Source organism: Pangasianodon hypophthalmus, chromosome 11 (assembly GCF_027358585.1).
Source record: "Pangasianodon hypophthalmus isolate fPanHyp1 chromosome 11, fPanHyp1.pri, whole genome shotgun sequence".
Taxonomy (NCBI): domain Eukaryota; kingdom Metazoa; phylum Chordata; class Actinopteri; order Siluriformes; family Pangasiidae; genus Pangasianodon; species Pangasianodon hypophthalmus.
Window position 1 is genome coordinate 26561602 of NC_069720.1, and position 22112 is coordinate 26583713.

Below are 22112 nucleotides of genomic sequence, written 5' to 3' on the forward strand. Positions count from 1 at the left end.
TACTGCTAGTCTAAAGTCAAACTTGTTAAAGTGGGTGCATAACTACCCTGCTTCAGAAACACATCCAGTGTGAACTGGCTTTTAATTTAACACATCCTTGCCTTTTGTAAGTCACCTTTTGCATGATGTGTTGAAAAACATTCTCAACTGAATAATAAAAAAAATCTATCAGTAACAGATGCAAAGCCTAAAACCTTCAGGACCTTTAATCCCTGGATCCCTAAAATGTATTTTCAGACAAATTAATGACCTCAAAGAACATCAAATGTGTGTCAGTGTGTGTGTCTTTGTGTGTAAAATGGCAGACTTCTAAAATGTACTGAATGTATTTTAAGGATTCCAAGTCACAATTCAAGCCTCTCTGACACCTACACCATGGATGCTCTTGGTGAATGGATTGAGACGCAGCTGTTCTTCATAGGAGATGTCATTCAAGCTTCAGGCAACCAGGATCAAAGACAACAGAAATCTAAGACAGGTGAGCTGAAAATAACTGATCCACCTGAGGCAGTATAGCAAATCAGAAATGACAGAAATTATATTAAATAACAGTGTAAAGCTACAGTCTCCATCCAGTGCTAGTAATCTGTAGTTTGTACATTTCCAAATGTAAGAATAAACAGCCAAACCTTGTTCCCTTTGTAACTCCCCCACGGCAACAAGCATCTAAACTAAATATTCCTGAGACTTTACAGCATCACAGCTAGTGAAGTGTAAAGGGTGGTGAACAATTTGCCTAATAACAAAGCATGTTGCTCAGATTGAGTTATATATATATAAAACCTAATAAAGTGGATGGTGAGTATATATATATATATATATATATATATATATATATATATATATATATATATATATATATATATATATACTCACCATCCACTTTATTAGGAACACCTGTACACCTACAGATTCATGCAGTTATGTAATCAGCCAATCATGTGGTAGCAGTGCAATGCAAAAAATCATGCAGATACAGGTCAAAAGCTTCAGGTAATGTTCACATCCTTCTTGGCAGCTTGAACCTATCTGGCCATTTTCCTCTGATCTCTCTTATCAACAAGGCATTTCCACCCACAGAACTGTTGCTCACTCAATCTTTTTTGTTTTTCGCACCATTCAGTGTAAAATCTAGAGACTGTTGTGTGTAAGATTCCCAGGTGATCAGCAGTTTCTGAAATACTCAAACCAGCCCATATGGCACATTCATCCATGCCATCACATTTTCCCCATTCTGATGTTTGATGTGATCAATAACTGAAGCTCTTGATCTGTTTCTGCATGATTTTGTGCATGATGCATTGGGCCGTTGCCACATGATTGGCTGATTGGATAAATGAGCAGGTGTGCAGGTATTCCTAATAAAGCAGAAGTTATGTGTAAAAGCATAAAATCTATTTAAAACTTTCATTTTAAATTCTAGTGAATGTTTTAAATGTTTTAATGCTATCTATCTATCTATCTATCTATCTATATATAAACACATTATGAGGAATGTCTGAGAAATCCTTCATTCAGGTTATTTCTCATAATGCTGCAGCTTCTGCAAATAAGACTTGATCCAGAACATCATATTTTACATTTTATTCTTTTTATATAGTGATCAAACAGTGCTTAAGTTTGTAGTTACATCTGAGTTCTGATTATGTACAGTATATTATCTATATACCGTAAGTATGTGCACAATTTTGGTATTAAATACTCACTACACACACTTGAATACACGTGTGAATACAACTTGAATATAGCCCATCCTGAAAAGTTGCGCCTACTAGAAAGAACCTATATATAACCTAAACATAGGAAAAAAATAAATAAAAAGTGTACATGCACTACACAGTAAAACTGGATTGATTTGAACATTGTACAGAAAACCCTTTCTGCAATATCTGAAATACTTGAGATATTGTTTTTTGCAAATGACCTTAAAATCTGTGCTAATTATTGAAACTGGCTGCTTATTTGATTTGTATATGAACACATGTTTTACTGCCAATCTGCTTAAATATCATTCCCTGGTAGTCACTATTAAACATTGAGGTTACCATTGCCAGCAGCTTAGTGTTTCACAAGCTTGTGCTGTTTGAACGGTAATTGCCATGGCTGGAAAATAAAACATGCTGCTTAAATATTGCTCAATTTCTGTGATTATAGCCAGCTACTATATTTGAAAAAACCATTGCTTTATATACCCTTAATAACCCATTATGAATTACCTAGGAGATTTTGTTAGCTAGTACTTATATACTGTACATTATCTGAGCATTAGTGGTAAATGCTGATTCCCTAAACCATGGGTACATGCCCTGGATGTGCCATGCTGTGAACGTTTTTCTGCTTTTTGTAACTGTTCAATGTTTTTCTCAGTCCTGTATCCAGTGAATCAGAAACAGCAAGTTCTCGAATTTGTCGTCTAGAAACTGGCTTTTCTTCACTACTTTATGTATCTTTGTCATTTCAAGTCTACTTCTAAATTGTAATGCTTTTTTAATCCACAGCTAAACTTTGTCCATCATTTTCACCAGATGTTAAAATGAAAAAAGTGCAATTTCCACCGTGTCTATACAACAAACACAAACACACAATACAGGTGGTATAATGGCTTTAATCATTCTTTAGTTATTTCTTGTGGTGGCAAACAGTCACCTATTTTTTTCCTGTCTTTTCTAGTGTGGGGAAAATAACAAAAAGAACATAATGGCAGTTATTTTCCTAGTATGGTGTCACGGCCACCATGGACAATTCCTCCCCAGACCACCAGAGCTCACCCTCACTCACTTTTTAAATATCTTCTTTTGTTGTCTGTTCCATTTCCTTTCTTGATTTTGCACACCTGTTTTGTAGTTCCCTGTTAGTCACACTATTTAAGTTCTGTGTTTTCCTTCTTTGTTTGTTGTTGTTCCCATTATGCTGATGTCCATGTTTGTGTTTGCTTGAATAGTAGAGTACGATTACTGTTTTGCACTGTGTATAGCTTTTGTTCTCTAGTTTCCAGTTTTCCTTGCTGTGCCTTGCCTAGCATTAGCCTAGCCTTGTTTTAGATTTGTTCCTTTCCCAATCCTTGTTTGTTTCTCAGTTATTTTCTTTCATTAAAATAATTTCTGCATTTGCATCCAAATTCAATGTTCTTGCTGACAGTCTGATCATGACTTGTATTGATATTCTCAGTCACTTGAACAGCTGCTGTTCTACTTTTCCTTATTTCCTAAACTTTTGACAATAAAGAGTATATACTGTGCATTTATATATATGTAGATAGAAAGAGAACAAAAGAGCCAAGTCCAGCTGTTTCTACAAGGCTCTGTAGAAGACATGGCATAGCATCTTTTAAGGGTTCTGCCATAAGGTACAAGATGTACAAGTTCCCTTGGAACACTGGGCACGGATACACCCTGGATAAGATGCAAGTCCATGCACACACATTCACACAGTCGTTCACACCTAGGGGCAATTTAGAGTAGCCAGTCCACCTAGTGCCATGGTTTTGGGAGGTGGGAGGAACTAGAGAAACCAGACAAAACCCACACGGACAAGGGGAAGAACATGCAAAACTTTCCCTGCGTAAATATTGACATTGCTTAAGTTGCCGATTTAAGTCGCCAACTCACTTTGTTTCAGTCTGTGATTTTTAATTAATATATCAGCAAGATAAAAAGCAGCCCATATAATGAAGTCTTTCTTCTAAAGGCTTGAAATTTTCTAAAATTATATGTATTTTCATATTGTTTTACCTTATTTACTGCCTTTTTTGAACAAAATAGCTTTAAAAAGTTTTAAAAAAGCAATCAATATTGTATAAAATAAAGATTACCTGAAATAATTTAAATTTCCTGCTCAAAAAAAATGGAGAACTGGAAAATTGCTTACCTTGTTGCTAATAAAAATCATTCATGAAAAATGGAAGGTTGTGTATGTAAACATAGTTCTACCACCAGATGGAGGACCACCAGGTCGTTTTCCTGCAGAACTAGTGAAAACCTTTCGTGTGCTTGTTCCCATGCCAAGAACCAATACCAATGTGACCATGACCATGACCCCACATAGGTGACCTATAAAAGGTCCATGCTATGTCATGTCATGAGGAGTGTCACTCAATTGCATACACTGTTCTCTACTGAGGATGAGGAGAATTCATGAGAAGTCCTGATACTGTTCAGTATTAAGGATGAGAATCACTCAAACTTCTGATACTGTTTTCTATTTAGGGTGAGAACCACTTAAAGGTCTGATATTGTTCTCTGCTGAGGATGACAAAAACTCAGCATTCTCATACTGGTCTCCATTTGATTATATGAAACTCTTTTTATCTATTATAGATAAAAATTGCTCCAATTTTTTGATAAGACATTCTTTTGAGGTAAGAACGTCTCCACAGAGCACATTGGGTGCACCACAAATTGTGCATAGGTGGACTATGAGTCGCTTCATAAATGTCTGAAAAGTAACATTTGTCCCAGTGCTGCCCAGGAAATAGCCAAAGCACATCAAATAGTGTTTAAGGAAAGAAGACAATTATTTCCACTCAGCGCTTGAGAGCCCACACTTGACTTGCTGGATTCAGGCACATTTCATTAGAGTTAAATCTGTAGTATCCAAGTGAAGGTATCAACTGAATAATGAATTAACTTGGGCATAAAATGTGTTCAGTAAGTGCAATGTTTAAGCTACCATCCACAGCAACCATTAGGGTACCCATGTGGTACAATCCACAGACATCTCACATCAATCTTTAGGCTATGTGGAGCCATCTTCAGAATCAGCAAGTGATTCTCAGGTGAAGAAAGCTCCAAGCTTCAAGATAGATCAGGCAGATCTGGAGGGCAGAAGGAGTGATGGGTCACCAGCATCTCATCAGGCTACAGGAATAATGTGAAGTGAGAACAGATCATGCTTTTGTCCTATAGTGGTTTAAGTGGATGTACATTGTGAGAAGTCCCTGCTTGCAGCGTGGACTTCCAAGGCCTGCAAGAAAATTAACCACCACTGGGTCTTCATTATGCGGAAAGCCCTCTCCATGATGACACAAGCTTTTGAGTGGTAGTTGTTGAACACTATTTGTTGCTCATATCTGACTGACCCCAAAAGAAAAGCGCTAGCAGGTGGGTACAGTGCTGAACAATAAAGTGGGCTGTGTTTCAAGACCCTGGAGTCATTGAACCAGGAGAGCAAACAAAAATATCCAAAAACCTGACATGGTGGTCACACAGCTTGGAGCTGTATAGATGTAAATAACGTCCTGTCCACAATTTGTGGCCATATAGTTTACCTGTCATCTGTCATCCAGCAATCCCTCACTATGCCAGGTGATGGCACAGGATATCCTAGTGGACAGCTATGGCTCCTCCCCTTTTCAGGTGGACGGCAGCAGGTCCTCCGTCCCCTGGCCTTTCTGTCAGCTCGAAACCAGTCTGGCCATTCTCCACTGACCTCTCTCATCAGACTGTAGAGACTGTTGTGTGTGAAAATCCCAGGAGCTCAGCAGTTATAAAAAAAATACTCAAACCAGCCCATCTGGTACCAACAATCATGCCAAGGTCAAAAATCACTGAGATCACATTTTGTCCCCATTCTGATGGTTGATGTGAAAATTACTCTATAAAGCTGCTGGCCTGTATCTGCATGATGTTATGCATTGTATGGAACGCTGGGCTCCTTGTCAGTTAAAATGCTGCCTAATGAAGCAGCTGCCTTCCAGTTGGAACACACCAACTACATCAATATACATAATAAACTGGTAAATCAGTACATGGGGTAAATTTGTGAAATCAATAGACATTTGCTACATTATACCCATTCTATGGCCATCATGTAGTCCTGTGGAAATGAATCTAACCTGATGTTTGTTTATGTAGATATGATTTTTGAACTGTAAGGCATGTGTTTGTTGTGTTTTTGTGTAGTTGATTGTGATTCTACTGTTTGGTATTTGTACTTGTGGCAAGCAGGTTGTGTGATGTAAACATCACACCCTGAACCTGCACACACACACACACACACACACACACACACAGAAGGATCTTTTATTTACAGAATTGTGGGTTGCTGTGCTCCACAGTGCTCTGTGGGGATCTGTGAAAGAGTGGTGTGAGTCTGTGATCCCTACCTACTAGCTCGTGTAATCTTTGAATTTTCCTCCAGGTTAATTCTGATGTGTGTATGTGTGTAAGAGAGAGAGAGAGAGCTGTGTGATGGCCACTCCAGTACTTTCATTTTGTTGTCTTTTATCCATTTTGTTACAACTTTGGAGGTATGCTTAGGATCATTGTCCTTCTGGAAGACCCAGTTGCGACCACATTTGAACTCTCTGGATGATGTCTTGAGGTTTTGTTTCAGTATTTATAGATAATCTTCCTTTCTTATGATCACATAATCTATAAAAGCATATAAGTGGAAAAACCTGCTGATTTCTTTTGCTATTATCTCACCATTCTCAAAGCATCTCACAAATTTGACAATTGCATAAAAGACAAAGTTAAATTTCATCTATTTGAGTATTTTAATAGTGTGTTCCACAGTATCTCATATGTGATTGTCAAATTTGTGATGCTTTGTGAATGATAAGACTAATTAATTAATTATTTACACTGCCAAAGGTTTGCTTCAAAGGAAAATAAGTATTTCTTTTCTGAAAATAAAAGGAAAATAGTAGAAGGACCTCAGCCATATCAACTTTGCTTCCCCACATCAGCCCCTACACCTCACAAGATCACATGAACCTGAGTCACCTAGAGTTTGGAGAGAACCATGCCAGTCATGTCTACTCTTCTATTCTGTGTTACATGAGAGGACAGGTGTAATGTATGGAAGAGCAGTTGAGCCATTTAGCCATCCTTAATTGTAATTCGGTGATCTAGAGGATTATGGGTAGTGTAGTTTTGGGCTTGTAGGGTTGTCAAACTAAAATGGAAACAAGTTTCTGTATGCCTTTGACTTCAGTAAACACCATTAACGATCTGTGTGAGTTCCTGAAATAAGTCACTAATGCTGGGAATATAACAGGTTTGTGGGGAAAAGAAGTGTCAGTCACCCCTCAATCATTTGTTTGGCAAATGCAGTTCATTGTCCTGCTATTGCACTTACCAGAAATCAGGTAGCAGAAAAGAAGCATGCCCACTGTGAGTGATCAGAGTAATTATCTTCCTCCAGCCATGCAAGGTTGAATTCTGCCCCACCTCTGCTTCATATGCCTTTGTTTGTTTCTGGGTCCCCACGGTGCTTATCCCTTTTTGCCGGTGGTGCTCTGGGCATGGTGGAACCCTTGTGAGAGGCTCAGTATCACAGTTGTCATTAAGACGATGATGTTCTTTATGTCTGCAGCTGGTACACTCCTTTAGTTTCACTGCAAAAAAATCTGAGCAAGTGAAAATATCTAGTAAAGAAATAATTTATTTAATAAATAAAAAATAAAAGAAATTGAGAAGAAATAAATGTGAAGAAAAAATAGTTAGTTTAAAAAAGAAAGTTAGTTCCTTTCAGAACAGAAAGAGTATAAATTTATATGGATAAGAAATAGAGGCTGTGAATGTAGAAGTGTGGGTAGATGCATTTTCACACATAAGGTCATGCAGTTACTGTGGAGAAACAGAGGAAGACGGAGTGAGAGAGGCTTTCTCCTGCTGTGACTGTAACAAACATCAGCAGGTGAAACACACTCCCTGCTGGGCCTTCACACACACAGTATGCCTGAAGTCACACACATCAACCCATATGCATCGAAAAACACTCCCAGTTTTCAACAGAAATAAGACCTTCTGTCTCTCTCTGCTATATATTTATTTAACCCTTATGTTCTCTTGGGGTCACAGTGATTTGGAACAGAAGTGAAAATTAATTTTCTACCTTTTGCTTCAACTTCTCTAATAAAAATATTTATTTGATAAAAAGGTTCACTGCAAGATTTTATTTTAAAATAATCCACTATATTTACAATGTTATATACAGTGCATGCTAGTTGTGCAGTGAAATATTGTGCATGTAGATTTAAAGAATCAAGACAAAAAAATACTGAAGCTGTTTTATGCCACTTAATCAGCAAAATTATCATTGACTCTGATCCAACTTGACCTCTCGGCTGCCTTTAGCACAGTCAATCACAAGGCTCTACTGTCCATCCTCATGAGCACTGGAATTAGTGGTCCAGCATGGCATTGTTTTTCTTCTTACATAGAGGGAACAGATGACATGGAGGGGATCCATATCTTCTCCAGGCAGACACTTTGACCCTTTATACATGCTCTCTCAGTGAAGTAATATCCAGGCATGGTTTTTCATACCACTGCTATGCTGATGTCACTCAACTCATCCTTTCCATTCCTCCTTCTGACACTCATGGTGCAGCTTGAGTCTCAGCATATCTGGCTGATATCTTATCATGGATGGCAGCTCCTCACCTAAAACTAAACCCCAGCAAGACTGAGCTTCAGTAGATCCCTGGAGATGCATCCCTATGCAAAGATCTGTTCTCTCCTACAGACCACACCATCAGACCACACACACACACACAACCTGGGTGTAGTTTTAGACAACCAACATCATTATCTGGTCATGTTGCTAACCTGACTCATTCATACAGGTTTCTCCTTTACAACGTCAAGAGCATAAAGCCATTTCTCTTCACAATGGGCACTCAGGAGCTTGTTCAATCTCAAGATTGGACTACTGCAAATTGCTCCTGCCAGGTCTGAGTGTCGGAGTGTTATCCGTCCCCTGCAAATGATCTGTCTTCAGATAAATACTATAGATGTAAATTCTGTGCTTTCAATAACTAAAGTGATGCAGGAATGAAAGAAAAAACCTTCGGAAGACAGATTTTATAGACATTTAAAAAATTGTAATAGTTACATTACATTGTGACTTCATCAGATAGCAGCAGAAATTAAAATGCTTGTGACTCGTGCAAAGTAGAACAACTTCCCAGGAGGCGGAAGCAAGTGCAGCCAATATTTATTAAAAGAAACACTAACCAAACAAACAATAGCAAAAAAAAAAAAACAACAGGCTAGGCTAGGCTAGGCAAACTAAACAGAAAAGCAAGCTACTCAAAATAAGAACAACATGACCTCTATCGGTCTGCAAGGGAACCGTCCATGGCGGGCATGACGCAAAGTATTTAATGGTTCATTTTAAAAATAAATGTGTGCGTGTGTGTACTCAGTATGCACATGCAATAACAAGTCCTATAAAAAGTGAATTTAAGAGAAGTAAGAAAGAGAACAAGCTAACATACAGTAACATATGAGCTAGGTATATTAGTTAATTCTATAGTAACCAATCAATATGCACAATATTGCTATCTTTAACAATATTTTTAGCTTTATCTTTGTAAACAGGTACACATAAAAATGGGTTATTTTATAATATAATCCTATCATATTATGAACTGTTAATAGGTAAACCTAAAGGTTAAGCTGTTGTTGAGACTTTCCTATGCCTAACATCATTAAGAAATTTTGCATACAATTATTCTGTTTTTGTGGTTGTTGGTTTGTTATCAGTGATACCAATGTTGAGCAGTTTCTGAAACTGACAATAGCAGGTATTGTGCCACTTTTATGTTAAATAAAGTTGAAATAACAGATAACACTTTCAAATTGAGTCACTGACAATGACTATAGTGATTATTCCAATAATACTTTAAATGATGAGGTAATCAGCATCTAAAGTGGCCCAAGAATAGCTGTAATATAATTACATTATTAAAAATCCACATTATTAGTTTATGTTACCTGATGTTATCCCAGTGACCCAATAACTAAAGTTAGACATAAAAGTAGGCCAGGCTTCAGTTTGTAAAAAAAAAAAAACAGGGCTCAGAGGGAAAGTTAGGATCTGTGTGCATGAAGTTTACTACACCAGGTTTCCAACAATCCAACGCTCACATAACAACAGTCCAGGGTCATACACAAAAGACACAATGATTTCGAAATCCGAGGGTGATCCAAAACAGAGCCAAAATCCAGGTAGAGGTCAATACACAGAAACTTCTCAGAAAACTGAAATCGGAGGATAAACTAAAAATGAGAAAACCAGAACATATTCGAGAACTTACTCAAATACATGTAATCAGCTAGGCTTCATAGTTAGGTAAAGTCTCCATGTTCTGCTAGCGGCAGGAAGTGGGAATTATAACTGAGGAAGAGTTGTTAGAAATCAGGGGAGTGTGCCCTCTGCTGTACGTTGGTGAAATGTCCCGCATAGACATGACACTTTTACTATTTTATTAATGATTGGCCAGTTAAATGACAATACTTGGCAGTTTAAGACAATTTTCAGTACATCCAAGCATCTGCTTACAGCTTCCCATTGACATCAAATGGCATAACACTGCAGTAGCAGTGCAATCGCTCAGTTATTGGGATAGAAAACCTGCTAGAACATTGTTCAAAGCAGACTTATTAAGAGGATGGCTTCTAGCTGTTAACAATCCATCAGAACAATGTACAGACACCATTTTCTTTTATTTTTCATAGAAATAGTTTGGTAAAATAAATTAAAAGCACACAATGTCCTTCTCATCCCAAATGTGTTTGGTATCTTAACTTCACTTCTTCAGTTTTGCAATAAAACTATAAGGCTAATGAAACTAACAAATATAGAAACCTTCTGGCCTCCAGTTTAGAACCATGGAAACTGCAGGTCTAAATCATCATGCTCCCATGAAAACAGCTTTATAATTTGTTATGAAATTGGCTTGCCTAAGTGGTTTCTGACACTCTGTGACACTTATCTATAAGAAGAAAGAAATATGGAATATAGTTTCCAATTCGATTTATTTTTTAATATGGATATATTGTACTACTTTAATTTTAATTAAAAATTTTAAAGTTTATATACAAATAGTGTTAAAAGGCAAATGTGCAGTGACTGCAGTTTGCATGATGCTAAAGGCTCACGGTGTCTGAAAAGTCAGGAACCAACGGGAATATGTTGAACAAAATCGGCAAAAACATGTTACAGCTGCTGAGAAAATGTGTAGAGTGTAAGACTGAACATCTAGAGTATATGTTGTAAATAATAAATACAAAATTAAGTATACTTTTCACACACCCGGTATTTAAATTTTGGTCAATGTGTTTCTTGATATATTGGTATGATATTATTAAGGTGTGGAAATCTGAAATATATGGTACATAGTGACTTCTCAAATAGTGAGAATAGTGATACCCTAATGCATAACCTAATCTCAGCCAGGGACCCCCTCTGAACATAATCTACCTATTCAAATATTAGGCTCATTATTTAAATGTGTACAATAAAATATTATATTATATATATATAATTGAAGCTACAGACTGTTTCATTCCTGGACTTTCCACTGGCATTATTCACAGGCTGAAGGACGACATTAATCATTTCCAGAGGAAGTGACAAACTCGAGTTAAACCATTGATCCCTTTGGGTGTCGTTATAACCCAGGTGATGATGTGAGGCTGCTGTGTTTAACCTTGGAGGTGTGAGAATGTCCTTAAAGCTCCTTCTTCTCACTGTGATGCCTGTTATAAAAGTCACTGGCAGTTACAGATAAAGGGCTGAAAACCTGAAACAGTAATTTAATTATGCGTTTAGACTGAACAGATTACCTGAGGATGATGTCTCCAGTAGGGGTTTACACTTCACATTGCATGCATGGAAGTCTTTCTGCAAGCTGTTAAAAAGCAATATCAATAAGTTTTACTTCCAGATGTCACAAATTGTCACAAAGGATTCCTCAACCAGGAAATAGGAAGGTTTCCATGTTCATATGGTAGCACTTCAAAGGACATGCACAATATTTTATTAAACAGCGCATCCACCAATCAGATGTCATGGCAATAAATGATTGAATGAAAAGAAGACTACATGGATAGCTGCTCATACGTGCCTCCATTGAGCCATCTGACATCAGAAATTGCAAGCAGACCTCTGTTACACCTACGGCAGATGGTGTGGCTATCAATGCAGAAGTTAAGTAATAAGTTTTGTCTAAGTTTTTCAGATACATACTTAGACAAATTATACATCTCACATTGATTAAAATTGCCTTCAAGCTATCATATTTCTACTTTGTTTCTATCTTCTACACTGGACAAGGTAGCTTGGTGGTCTTCATCCTTCTCCCCTGATTGTGGATGGTCAGCCTTCTTACAGTGTCCAAAGCTTCCTGAAGTCTAGGTGCTGGTGAAAGATTGTTCTCCTTAGTGGACTGAGAGAGCTATGACACAGAGGAACCCTCATGGGTGACTTGTGAGAACATCCTTGACTAGTCACTTATACAAGACTTCCATCATGCCCTGCCAGACTGCCTGGCCACACAACCTAGGGAAGCATCAGAGGACATTGGCCTTGGAAGCCATCCAAGGGGTTCTGTCACAGCTCTTTCTGACAAAAAAAGGGGGGGATGCTACTTCAGACCTCTAGAAAAGATAACGTACTTTCACTGACATTTTGCAATAAGCTTACTTTTGAAACAGAGAGGAAGTCCATGTTTCATGTGGTTGTAATCTCCCAACCACAGGCTGAAAACTGTGACACTTAGGAGATTGATAAAAATATGTACCGCATTCAATTTTACTCATTTTAAACCTAATTAATATTAATGTGCACCTAATATACAGTATGTACATCAAAAATCTTTAGTATGTACACAAATGCATTGAGTACTCATATTACTAATTTACTGGCACTTCTCATTAAGGTATACTTGCTACATGCTATAGATCAATATACTAGAATATCAACTGTAAATTTAAGTATGCTTTATAATTTCCCTTCAAATATACATAGTGAATTAACATTAAACTGTAAGAAAACTTGATACTTCGTGTCCTTTGCAAGAATATATTACGACTGTATACATTTAGAAAACATGGCTAAACATGCAGTGTACTTTTACAGTATACAGTTTTTTTTGTGATTGTAAGAGTCCTCACAGGTTGCTCAAGCCTACTACAGTGATCTGTATAACAATCTTAAATTGTGAAGAAAAACCTTTGAAATGTGCTAAAAGTTTTTTACTTACTAATATCATAACACCAGTGATCTGTATTTAGTTGCTGATTATCCTGAATGTACAGTATTAATTTTTTAATATTGTCTCTTATTCATATCATATTATCATCAAGCCTGCATGGAAGCACATATGGAACACAAACACCAAATAATTCATAGAGATCTGTCCATTTACAACGGTGTTGCAGAAATCTGCTCTGTCAGGGGATCTGTCCCTGCATGGTACTGTGCAACTACAGAACATCATTAAGAAATATTTTCAAATATGTACATATTTATTTGTGTCCATGGTAACCATAAAAAAATAAGACTGATAGTACATGGCCAATTACAAAACAAGAAAGAGTACTGATCATATTTTGTGACAACACTAATTACATCATGCATGTGCTTTTAAAAATATTTTGTTGTGATTTTAATAGTCACTTAGGGACAGATACCTGGAGAAAGTGCACTAGGGTAGGTGTGCTTATAAAAAGCCTTTAGAGTCCCAGAGGTAGAACTCTTATACATGTGTGCACACACAAACACACACACACACACACACACACACACACACACACCTGAAAGGTTTGTAACAGCAAGTAACTTCTTATTAAGAATGTTCTTTATATTTACAGCATTTAGCAAACGTCCTTACCCAGAGCAGTTCACAATCTTAAAGGCTTCAGCAAATATTCCCTAAAACCCTTCTCAACTAAACTCATTCATAAATTAAAAAGCAACCTTACCAATGTGCTATTCACTAAGCACTTCTTTTATTTAGGGCTTGTGTGTGGTTAGCAGTGGTTCCTAATTTCCATAAAATAAATAATAAATAAAAAAAATCCCTAATCTTTGCAAGGTTTTGCCATTCCAGTGTGTATTTCTGAGCATTGTTTTCCATTTGAGGTGCATTAAGGAAGAGCGGGCCCAATGGTAACGTGTTTATTTTGGTTAAATGCACATGTACAACTTCTCCCTGTCTGTTAAAAAAACAGTGGGATTCTTCTACTCTTGGTGGAGATATTTGTAAAACTCCATTTTGTGCCAGGTAGGAAAAAAAAGTCGAATTTCCAACATTATTGAAAAACTGAAATTGTGTACAATGAACAGTTCAAAATGTGAAAGCAGTGAGTGAAACTCGCAGAGCAAACATCAGGTTGGAGAATCTGTATGGTGTTCAAAGTTGCCTGCAATCAATGTACTGAATACACACAACTCACAAAATAGTCACCTCATGTGTAATAGTCTAGCAGTCTTTTGGAAGAAAGGGGAAAAGACAGCTTATTAATACTTACATAACTATTTAAATGACATTTTATTTTAGTCCATTTGTACTCGATTTCTGAAAAAGATGTTGATATACTGGAGCCAGTTTTTTCATGTACCTTATATATATTTGGATTCCTTAAAGAAATTCATTATAATAGTTTGCTCTTCAGTTGTAAAATATACCGCCTTAATCCTCTCCATCTCCAGCCTTTTTAAAGTGAACACCTGCAGGACTTGATGAGGAAAGCCTGGTTCAGTTTAACAAGTTGTTAACCTTCGTCTTGATAGAGATTTAAGCCAGCGTGTGAATGTTGGTTAAGTGAAGCTGGCTATTATTCTGAAACCCCAAGGTTTTTGAGCTTGCTCCATGGTACAGCCCTCTGACTGATGTTGTAGCTCACCTGCTTAAAGATTTGGCATGTTGTGCGTACTAAGATTTGCTTTTCTGCTCACCATGGGTGTAAAGAGTGGTTATTTGAGTTAGCATTCATGTGAGCTCAGACCAGTCTTGACCATTCTCCTCTGATCTCTCTCATCAACAAGGTGTTTCTACTTGCAGGAGCACCGCTCACTGGATGTTTGTTTTTTGCACCATTTTTCCAACATTCATGCCACGATGAAGTCAATGAGATCATGTTTTTTTTTTCATTATTCTGATGTTTGATGACCTGAAGGTGCATGACTTTATGCATGCCACATGATTGGCTTATAACACGAATGAGCAGGTGTAGAGGTGTTCCTATTAAAGTGGCTGGTAGGGAATGCATATTAGAATGCAAACTGATTTCCAATTAACCTGCATATTTTGAGTGTTATAAATAATAACACATCTAATTTTTTTTCTATTGTGTTAAAATGCAAGGAAATTTAAATGAAATAGATAGGTTACTGCCATCTGTGCCATTCAGTCAGGGCCCAAACAGTAATTCTGCTAAATGACACTGACCATCAGAAAACCATTTTCATTCCAACCCTATTCAAACTGCTAATTGAGGGGAAAACCACTATATCCGTGCGCAGGCTTTAGGTACCATAAACCCCGCCTTTGTCTCTATTTTCATTGGTTGTTGGCTGCGATTTACAGCCAATCACAATCCAGTGTGTCCTGAACAGCCGTTTGGGTGATAAAACTCCCGCGAGCGCAGCTGCTCGCGCTTCAGAGTCTCACGGCTGCGGCTCGGAGCGGCTTCAAGTCCCGGGTCTGGATTTCTAACCTTACTGCAGGAGGATAAAAGCTCATGAACATGGCTGTTATGGCAATGCTTTTCCCGGTTCTGATCGCGATTCCAGCAGGTAGGATATGCATATGGCTGAGATCTAAGATTCCAGGTATTTGCGTGGAGGAGAAATAAATAGGAGAGAGTTTGGGCGGCTGCTTTTCTGTCTCAGAGCAGCCAGAGTACAGACCAGCATCAGCACCAGCACCATCATCATCATCATCAGCACCATCATCATCATCAGCATCAGCATCTGTAGTCTGTATCAATAAACATAAACTATATCAATAAACCTAATAAACAATCTTAATAACTACCAAGATCATAACTACCACATTTAGTGTTGTTTTTTTCTTTTCTTTCTTTCTGGGTTAATCAGAGTGCCATGTTCAGGTTATAAAGGCATGTCAGGTGTCATTCATAATCCTGACGTGATCTCAGGTGTTTGTTTTCTTTCATCTTAACATTGTTTATTAGGTCTAATCATCTTGGCTATTTTTTTTTTCTAAAATACTTAACAGGTCAATTTCTAAAATAATCAATAAAGTAGTTAATGTAAAAGTTAATATTGTGACCATCAGCTGCAAAACTTCAACACTTTAACACATATCATTTAATGTGTTTAACGAGTACTCTCTCTCTCTCTCTCTCTCTCTCTCTCTCTCTCTCTCTCTCTCTCTCTCTCTCTCTCTGTAGCGTTTGGATTAGATGCTGATTTTCAGGTTGATCTGATCACAGAGTTGGATTCGGCCAATGCTACACATGGAATAAGTCAAACTGCAGGACTTCACAACAGCAGCAAAGCCTTTCTCTTTCGAGGTAAGAAAAAAAAAAAAAAAAAAAGAAGAAGCCCATATTTCCTTTTTCGCTGTGAACTTTAGCTCTGCATTTGCTGAAAGTTTAGGCAGGATTAGTGGAGCACTTCTTGAGCATTAGCAAAGGAGAAATAAATTGCGGAAATGGTGAATAATATCCAAAAACAAATGAGTAATTTTCTTTCCAAACCTGGTTGGATGTTTATATATTCATATGAGGAGAAATGGACTCTTTCATTGAACCCTCAAAGTGGATGTGAGCCAGAATGTCTAGTGAAAGCTGCAGTTTGATCACGTTTGACTTAACAACTCCAGTTATTACCTTTGAAATATTGGTAAATGTCATGTCATATAACCACAAGCCTCAGATTAGACCATTGGACTCAAAATGCATATGCAATGCACCTTGGCCAAGAACATGCAAAAACAGCTTTTATATGTGTTATACGCTTATGTGTATTTGTGTTATGTGCTGTACAGTATGTATGTATTAGTGTCTTAATGCATACATTTATCCCTCAGTTATCCTTATGTGTTTAATATTACTGTGTTAGTGAATATATCACTGCAATACCAAATACATCTGCATTTCCCTGTGTATACCTTAAGTTTGGTTAGATGTATGACCTCATGTATATTTGCTGGGTATTTCTTTAAATATAATTATAGCAATAACCTTTCATGTCTAAATATCTATTAAAACATAATTGGATGCCACAATATTTCATAATTATAGTGCAAACATCAGTTTCTTGACTTTACTGCTCCAGTCAATGAATACCATCCTGAAAATACAAGAATTTTGATGTAATTAGCTGTGCTGTGATGTAAAACAGATATATGAATGAATGCTGACTATATTATATATATATATATATATATATATATATATATATATACTTGTGTGTGTGCATGCACATGTCTCAGTAACAGTGGTACTGAAGTTTTTCCTATAGGGAAACAAACATCCTCACTGGTGTGAAATGTTCACACCATCTGTTGGGTGAAAAGATCTGATTACCTTATCAGTCTTAATTGTTAGAACCAGCTGTTTCTGTAAATCTGGTGCAGAATTTTTGCTATTGAATGAATCATCAGGTTTCATTTTTTTAATGGCCACATATAGGATTGGTTAGAACTCACTTGCCACCCCTGTTTTAGGCTTACGATGATTGATGTTCGTATCGGGAATTGATGATAGAGTCCAACTGTCCCGATGGCTGTCAAGTCGGATGATTTTAATGTCAGTCAGAAAACACGGTGTTAGCAGCTTTAAGCTCAAAAAAGAAGAAAGAGTGTTACATCTCGTAATATATGTTTCCTTTTTGCATTACATTTATTTACAGTCCCGAATTCAATTTCGCAAGCATTCCTGACCTTTTAATGGGTAATTAAGCAAAATAAATAAATAAATAAATAAAATAAACAACTGACTAAATAGTAATGTTAGCGATTGCTGCTATAGCCAACTCATAACCAGCTTCAGGTATTTTTTCATGTTACAAAATCTTAATATTTAACCCAGTCAGAAAATTTGCTCGTCCCAGATACCCAGGCTAGTGAATTATCCACTCCTGTATATTATGGCCAGCAGACCAACACTAGCTTCTCTGACTTTAAGCCCCAGGGACAACAGGCAGCATTTAACATCAGGAGTATTTCTTCTCATGGTTTGTTGCTGCATTGTTGTTCACTAATTGCTTACTGCAGATTATGACACCTTAATGTGTTTAATTGAGTCACGGCTGCAGTTTTCGCTGAGTGTTTAACGCACTGACAATAGGAGAGTGGGCTCCTCTTGTTTAATTGATTGCATTTTACTGAACAGAGATTTAGTTACCCTGTAAACATAGAACTTGCCTTGCATTGATTGGTTCCTTTCACCGCAGGGGGGTTTGCCTTGATGGACAGATTGAGTCGGCTTATTCCTTAATTAAAGGCATGTTTTTTTTAAGCTTCTTGTATATTAAATTAATGTAAAGTGGTATTTTTGTTAAGCCCTGTTTGAATTATACTTTGGTTTGAAAAAAAAGCTTAAGCTTGATTTCTTACTGTGAAGGTTCTAATAAGAGGAGACAGAGGCAGTTTTATATGTCTATAACACAACACACTGGAAGTAGTTTTTGTACACACACATAGATCTGCAGTTCTATGCATTCCTATAAGTCATGGACCCTTTTGTGAATCCTTTAATATTTATTTCATTTCTTTTCTACTTCAGACTGCTTTCTAGTCTCAGTGTAGTTCTCATTTCAGATAACTGACTCCTGCCGTTACATACTGTATGTCTAAAAGTGCAACTACACTACCAGGAATTAGTCATACACTGTCATTCACAGCACTACAGAGAACTGCTTTACGTGTCTCAGTTATCGAGCACTAATACAGGGCATTTCCAACATCAGTGTCTCACATCAATGCATACTCGGTCATGTGATATTTCAGGGCAAATTCAGATCAATATTTATACGATATTTATTTACACTCTGTAGATATTCTTCAGCCTTGTGGTTGTAAACTCACATTGATGGAGGGTTTTGGGAGGTGACCTTTTCAAAAAGTATAGATCTTTCTAAGGGAAGTGAGAGAGAAATCATGCAATTTCTTTAAAAAGCTAAATAACGCAGTTAAATATAAACCTAATGGGGTGATTCTTAAAGTTTAAAATATTTTTTTCTTCTGTGCTCACAGCCATACTGTATATTTTCATGGTATGATTGACCTTTGAAGGAATTCCCCTTTACCATTTCGTCAATAGGGAATTGAAGCAGTGGCGCCAACAGAATATTTGTGTTCATTTAAGTTTTATTCAAGGCCTTAACTACTAAAAAATATTTGTGGAAAAAATATGTTTGGTTTTCTTTTGGCAGGAATGTCTCGAGAAGTTGTAAAATGTCTTTACTCCAGTGCTCATGATCAGATACATTGGTGAAATTGCACAGAAAAATCTCATGTGGCTAATTGAAAACCTCAGGACTCATGATCTCCTCTGATTGCTGAAAGGGTGACTGCTGTCAGAGCCTCTATAGCTTGATCCATAAATAAAAAATGAGCAGTGTGATGGATTTTTTTGCTCTTGGGGACTGGATTCAGGCCACCGAGTTTGATAGCTTCGTGTGCATGGAAGAGAATCTTGGTCTCCAGGCTCGGTACAAGTCCGGTTAGCTTCACTTCTTGTTAAATGAAGTCCAGTGTGACCCTTTATGCCCTGTTTTTCAAGATACATGCATTTGATTATGATTATTGTTTGTTTATACATTTGAATAGCCATTTCCTTTTGCAGTGATAGGGTGGGCAATATGGTAAAATTCTAAAGCAATTATCACATTAAAAATTGCAAAAACTGTCAGTGTTATTAATTTATTATTCAACATCTAAGAAAATGATGAAAATGAGCCATCGGTAAAGAAATATTTTAAAATTAAATCAGCTAGTTAAAGTGTAGTCTACCTGTGTTATAGTACTACAGACAACCACTTTATCTGGTATAACTTCCTCAGGTGTGCATTTTGTTCTTATAGTTATAATGAAATGGAACATTTTTGCATGAGAAAACAACATATTGCGTGTGATGCACACACAACGTCATACGCACAGTGACTGGTTACAGTATGTGTGACAGTGATCACACAGTGTAAAGTCAGTTATCATCCTGAAATCAGCTTCCTTGTCTCCGTTTCAGCGAGTTTTCATTTGTCTGCGCTTGAGGTGAAATATTGCTCATTAGCTTTTAATGACTCCTAATACCAGTTATTAGAACTTACTGATGTCTATATCCACAAAATAACATGTAAGACCCTGTATTTTTATAAATATATTGGTATAAACAAAGTGTCTCACCATAGCAGAAATAGAGCTCCAAAGTCGGCTAAAATGTCAGATTCCCACGGCCTTCTGTGTTGCATGAAATCTACTGAAGAGCTCTCTTTAACCGTTATAACGTGTTCATGTAACCGTATAACGTATAATGCATGTTGGTCATTTCAGTTCGGAGCAATCAGTCACTGAACAAGTGCAGATCTCCACAAAAGAACGTGATCACATGACCAGAGTGCTCTCTATAGTTCAACTCTATGGATTGTGCAGATTCTGAAAATACAAGCACCTCTGGTGTTCAAACAGTGCAACTGCATTACATACTTAATTAATAGAATGCTGATTTCTATGAAGTCACATTTCTGCATTGTGTCACATACATAATGTACACATACACATACATAAGCTTATAGATGGCCACAATTGGCTAGTGTCACTGTGATTGGCAGAGGAGAGCGTATGCCCTTCCCTTCCAGACAGCACAGCTAATTGGCTCCCTTGGCACTTGGCCACAGATAGCTGTGGCATCACTGGGCCTGCAATTTCCTGACGATAGGGTAAACGCTTTTCTGTTGTGCAACTTGGGAGCCCACTATTTATTTTTTTAACCACCAATAAAGCATTGTTCAGTTATTTTTTTGTTCAATAGGGAACTAACAAAAAATGACAAAAATATCTGTCTATAATTGCGGTTCTTTAAAGCTAAAAGGTCATCACATTATGTGGTGATATACACAGATACCATGATAATTTAAAGCTATACCATGATACTACTACTGTGGCCCAAAATTGTGCTGGTTTATCTTCGAGTGTTCTAATAAGAAGTTTGCTATAATAATAGTGCTAGAGTTCTTACTGTGATAGACTGCGATATGTCTTGTGATAGCGTAAGATAAGTTTAATTAAACTAACACAGGGCCAAGCAATGGATTTCAGTCTAGTTACTAATTATAGTTCTTCATACTTTTCATTTGAAGAGCACAAGAAAACTTGGTATGAATATTTGGGTTATACTTACCCAGAATATTGAAATATTCCAAGCAAGATGAGTTTTTAATGAGAGTAACTGCTTTACATGTAAATGGGAATGTTGGATTAATTGCCTTGGGATACGGCATAAACTGTATATTCAGGATATTACCATACTGATACACAGTCTTAAGGCAGTACCATTCATCAGGCCTGATTTGCACTAAATATAGCTCAATATTTTCTGGCTCATTTTACCTGAATGCTCATTTGTGAGTTTAGGTTTATACAAAGAACAGAACCAGAGGAGAGAAACAGAAAAATAAAAACTTTCAAAACAAGTATATCTTGATATTAATGCAGTATTAATGAGGACAAATAATGTTTATAAAACATCAGGTAATCTGCATAATTCTTTAGGGCTAGGCTTGTGTGATATTGATTTTTCCATTTTAAAATTTCACAATAAACTATTTAATCACCCAGATCATGAAAACGTCTCCAGGTTACGTATGTAACCATGGTTCCCCGAGGGAACGAGACGCTGCGTCACGAAACGCTATGGGAACGCCCCCGCGTGACCGCGCTCTGAATCACGTGTCTAATCCGTCCAATGGATGGGCGAGACGTCACGGGCGGGGTGACGTAGCGACCCGGAAGCATAAAAGCCCGAGCGGCGAGCCCCGCGTTAGCTTACTGGAAAATGAAGCAAGCGCCGCAGGGACGCCGGAAGTGTGGCACCGAGACGCAGCGTCTCGTTCCCTCGGGGAACCATGGTTACATACGTAACCTGGAGACGTTCCCCTTCAGGAACTCGAGCTGCGTCACGAAACGCTATGGGAACGAGTATACCCACGCCGCCAGACTTACAAGTCCCTGCCTCCAGGAGGAGGCAAGCCTAAGGCACAAGGACAGAGGAGCTGGGAGTGGCCCGGGTATCTAGGTCATAAAACCTAGCAAAGGTCAGGGGCGTGGACCATCCCGCCGCGTTGCAGATGTCCTGTAAGGACACACCCGCCAGAAAGGCCTTAGAGGCCGCCACCGCTCGGGTAGA

At 37.6% G+C, this 22112-nt stretch overlaps 1 protein-coding gene across 3 annotated transcripts in view; it reads left to right on the forward strand.

The window, feature by feature from the left end:
• The first annotated feature begins 15408 nt into the window (after positions 1–15408).
• LOC113523924 (protein kinase C-binding protein NELL1) overlaps positions 15409–22112 on the forward strand; it is a 170922-nt gene continuing 164218 nt past the window's right edge. For all 3 annotated transcript variants that reach the window (XM_034308508.2, XM_053238169.1, XM_034308509.2), the window contains exons 1-2: positions 15409–15534; positions 16155–16277. In XM_034308508.2, coding sequence (XP_034164399.2) covers positions 15480–15534; positions 16155–16277 — 178 coding nt within the window. In that variant the 5' untranslated portion in view covers positions 15409–15479. The remainder of the gene's footprint in view (positions 15535–16154; positions 16278–22112) is intronic.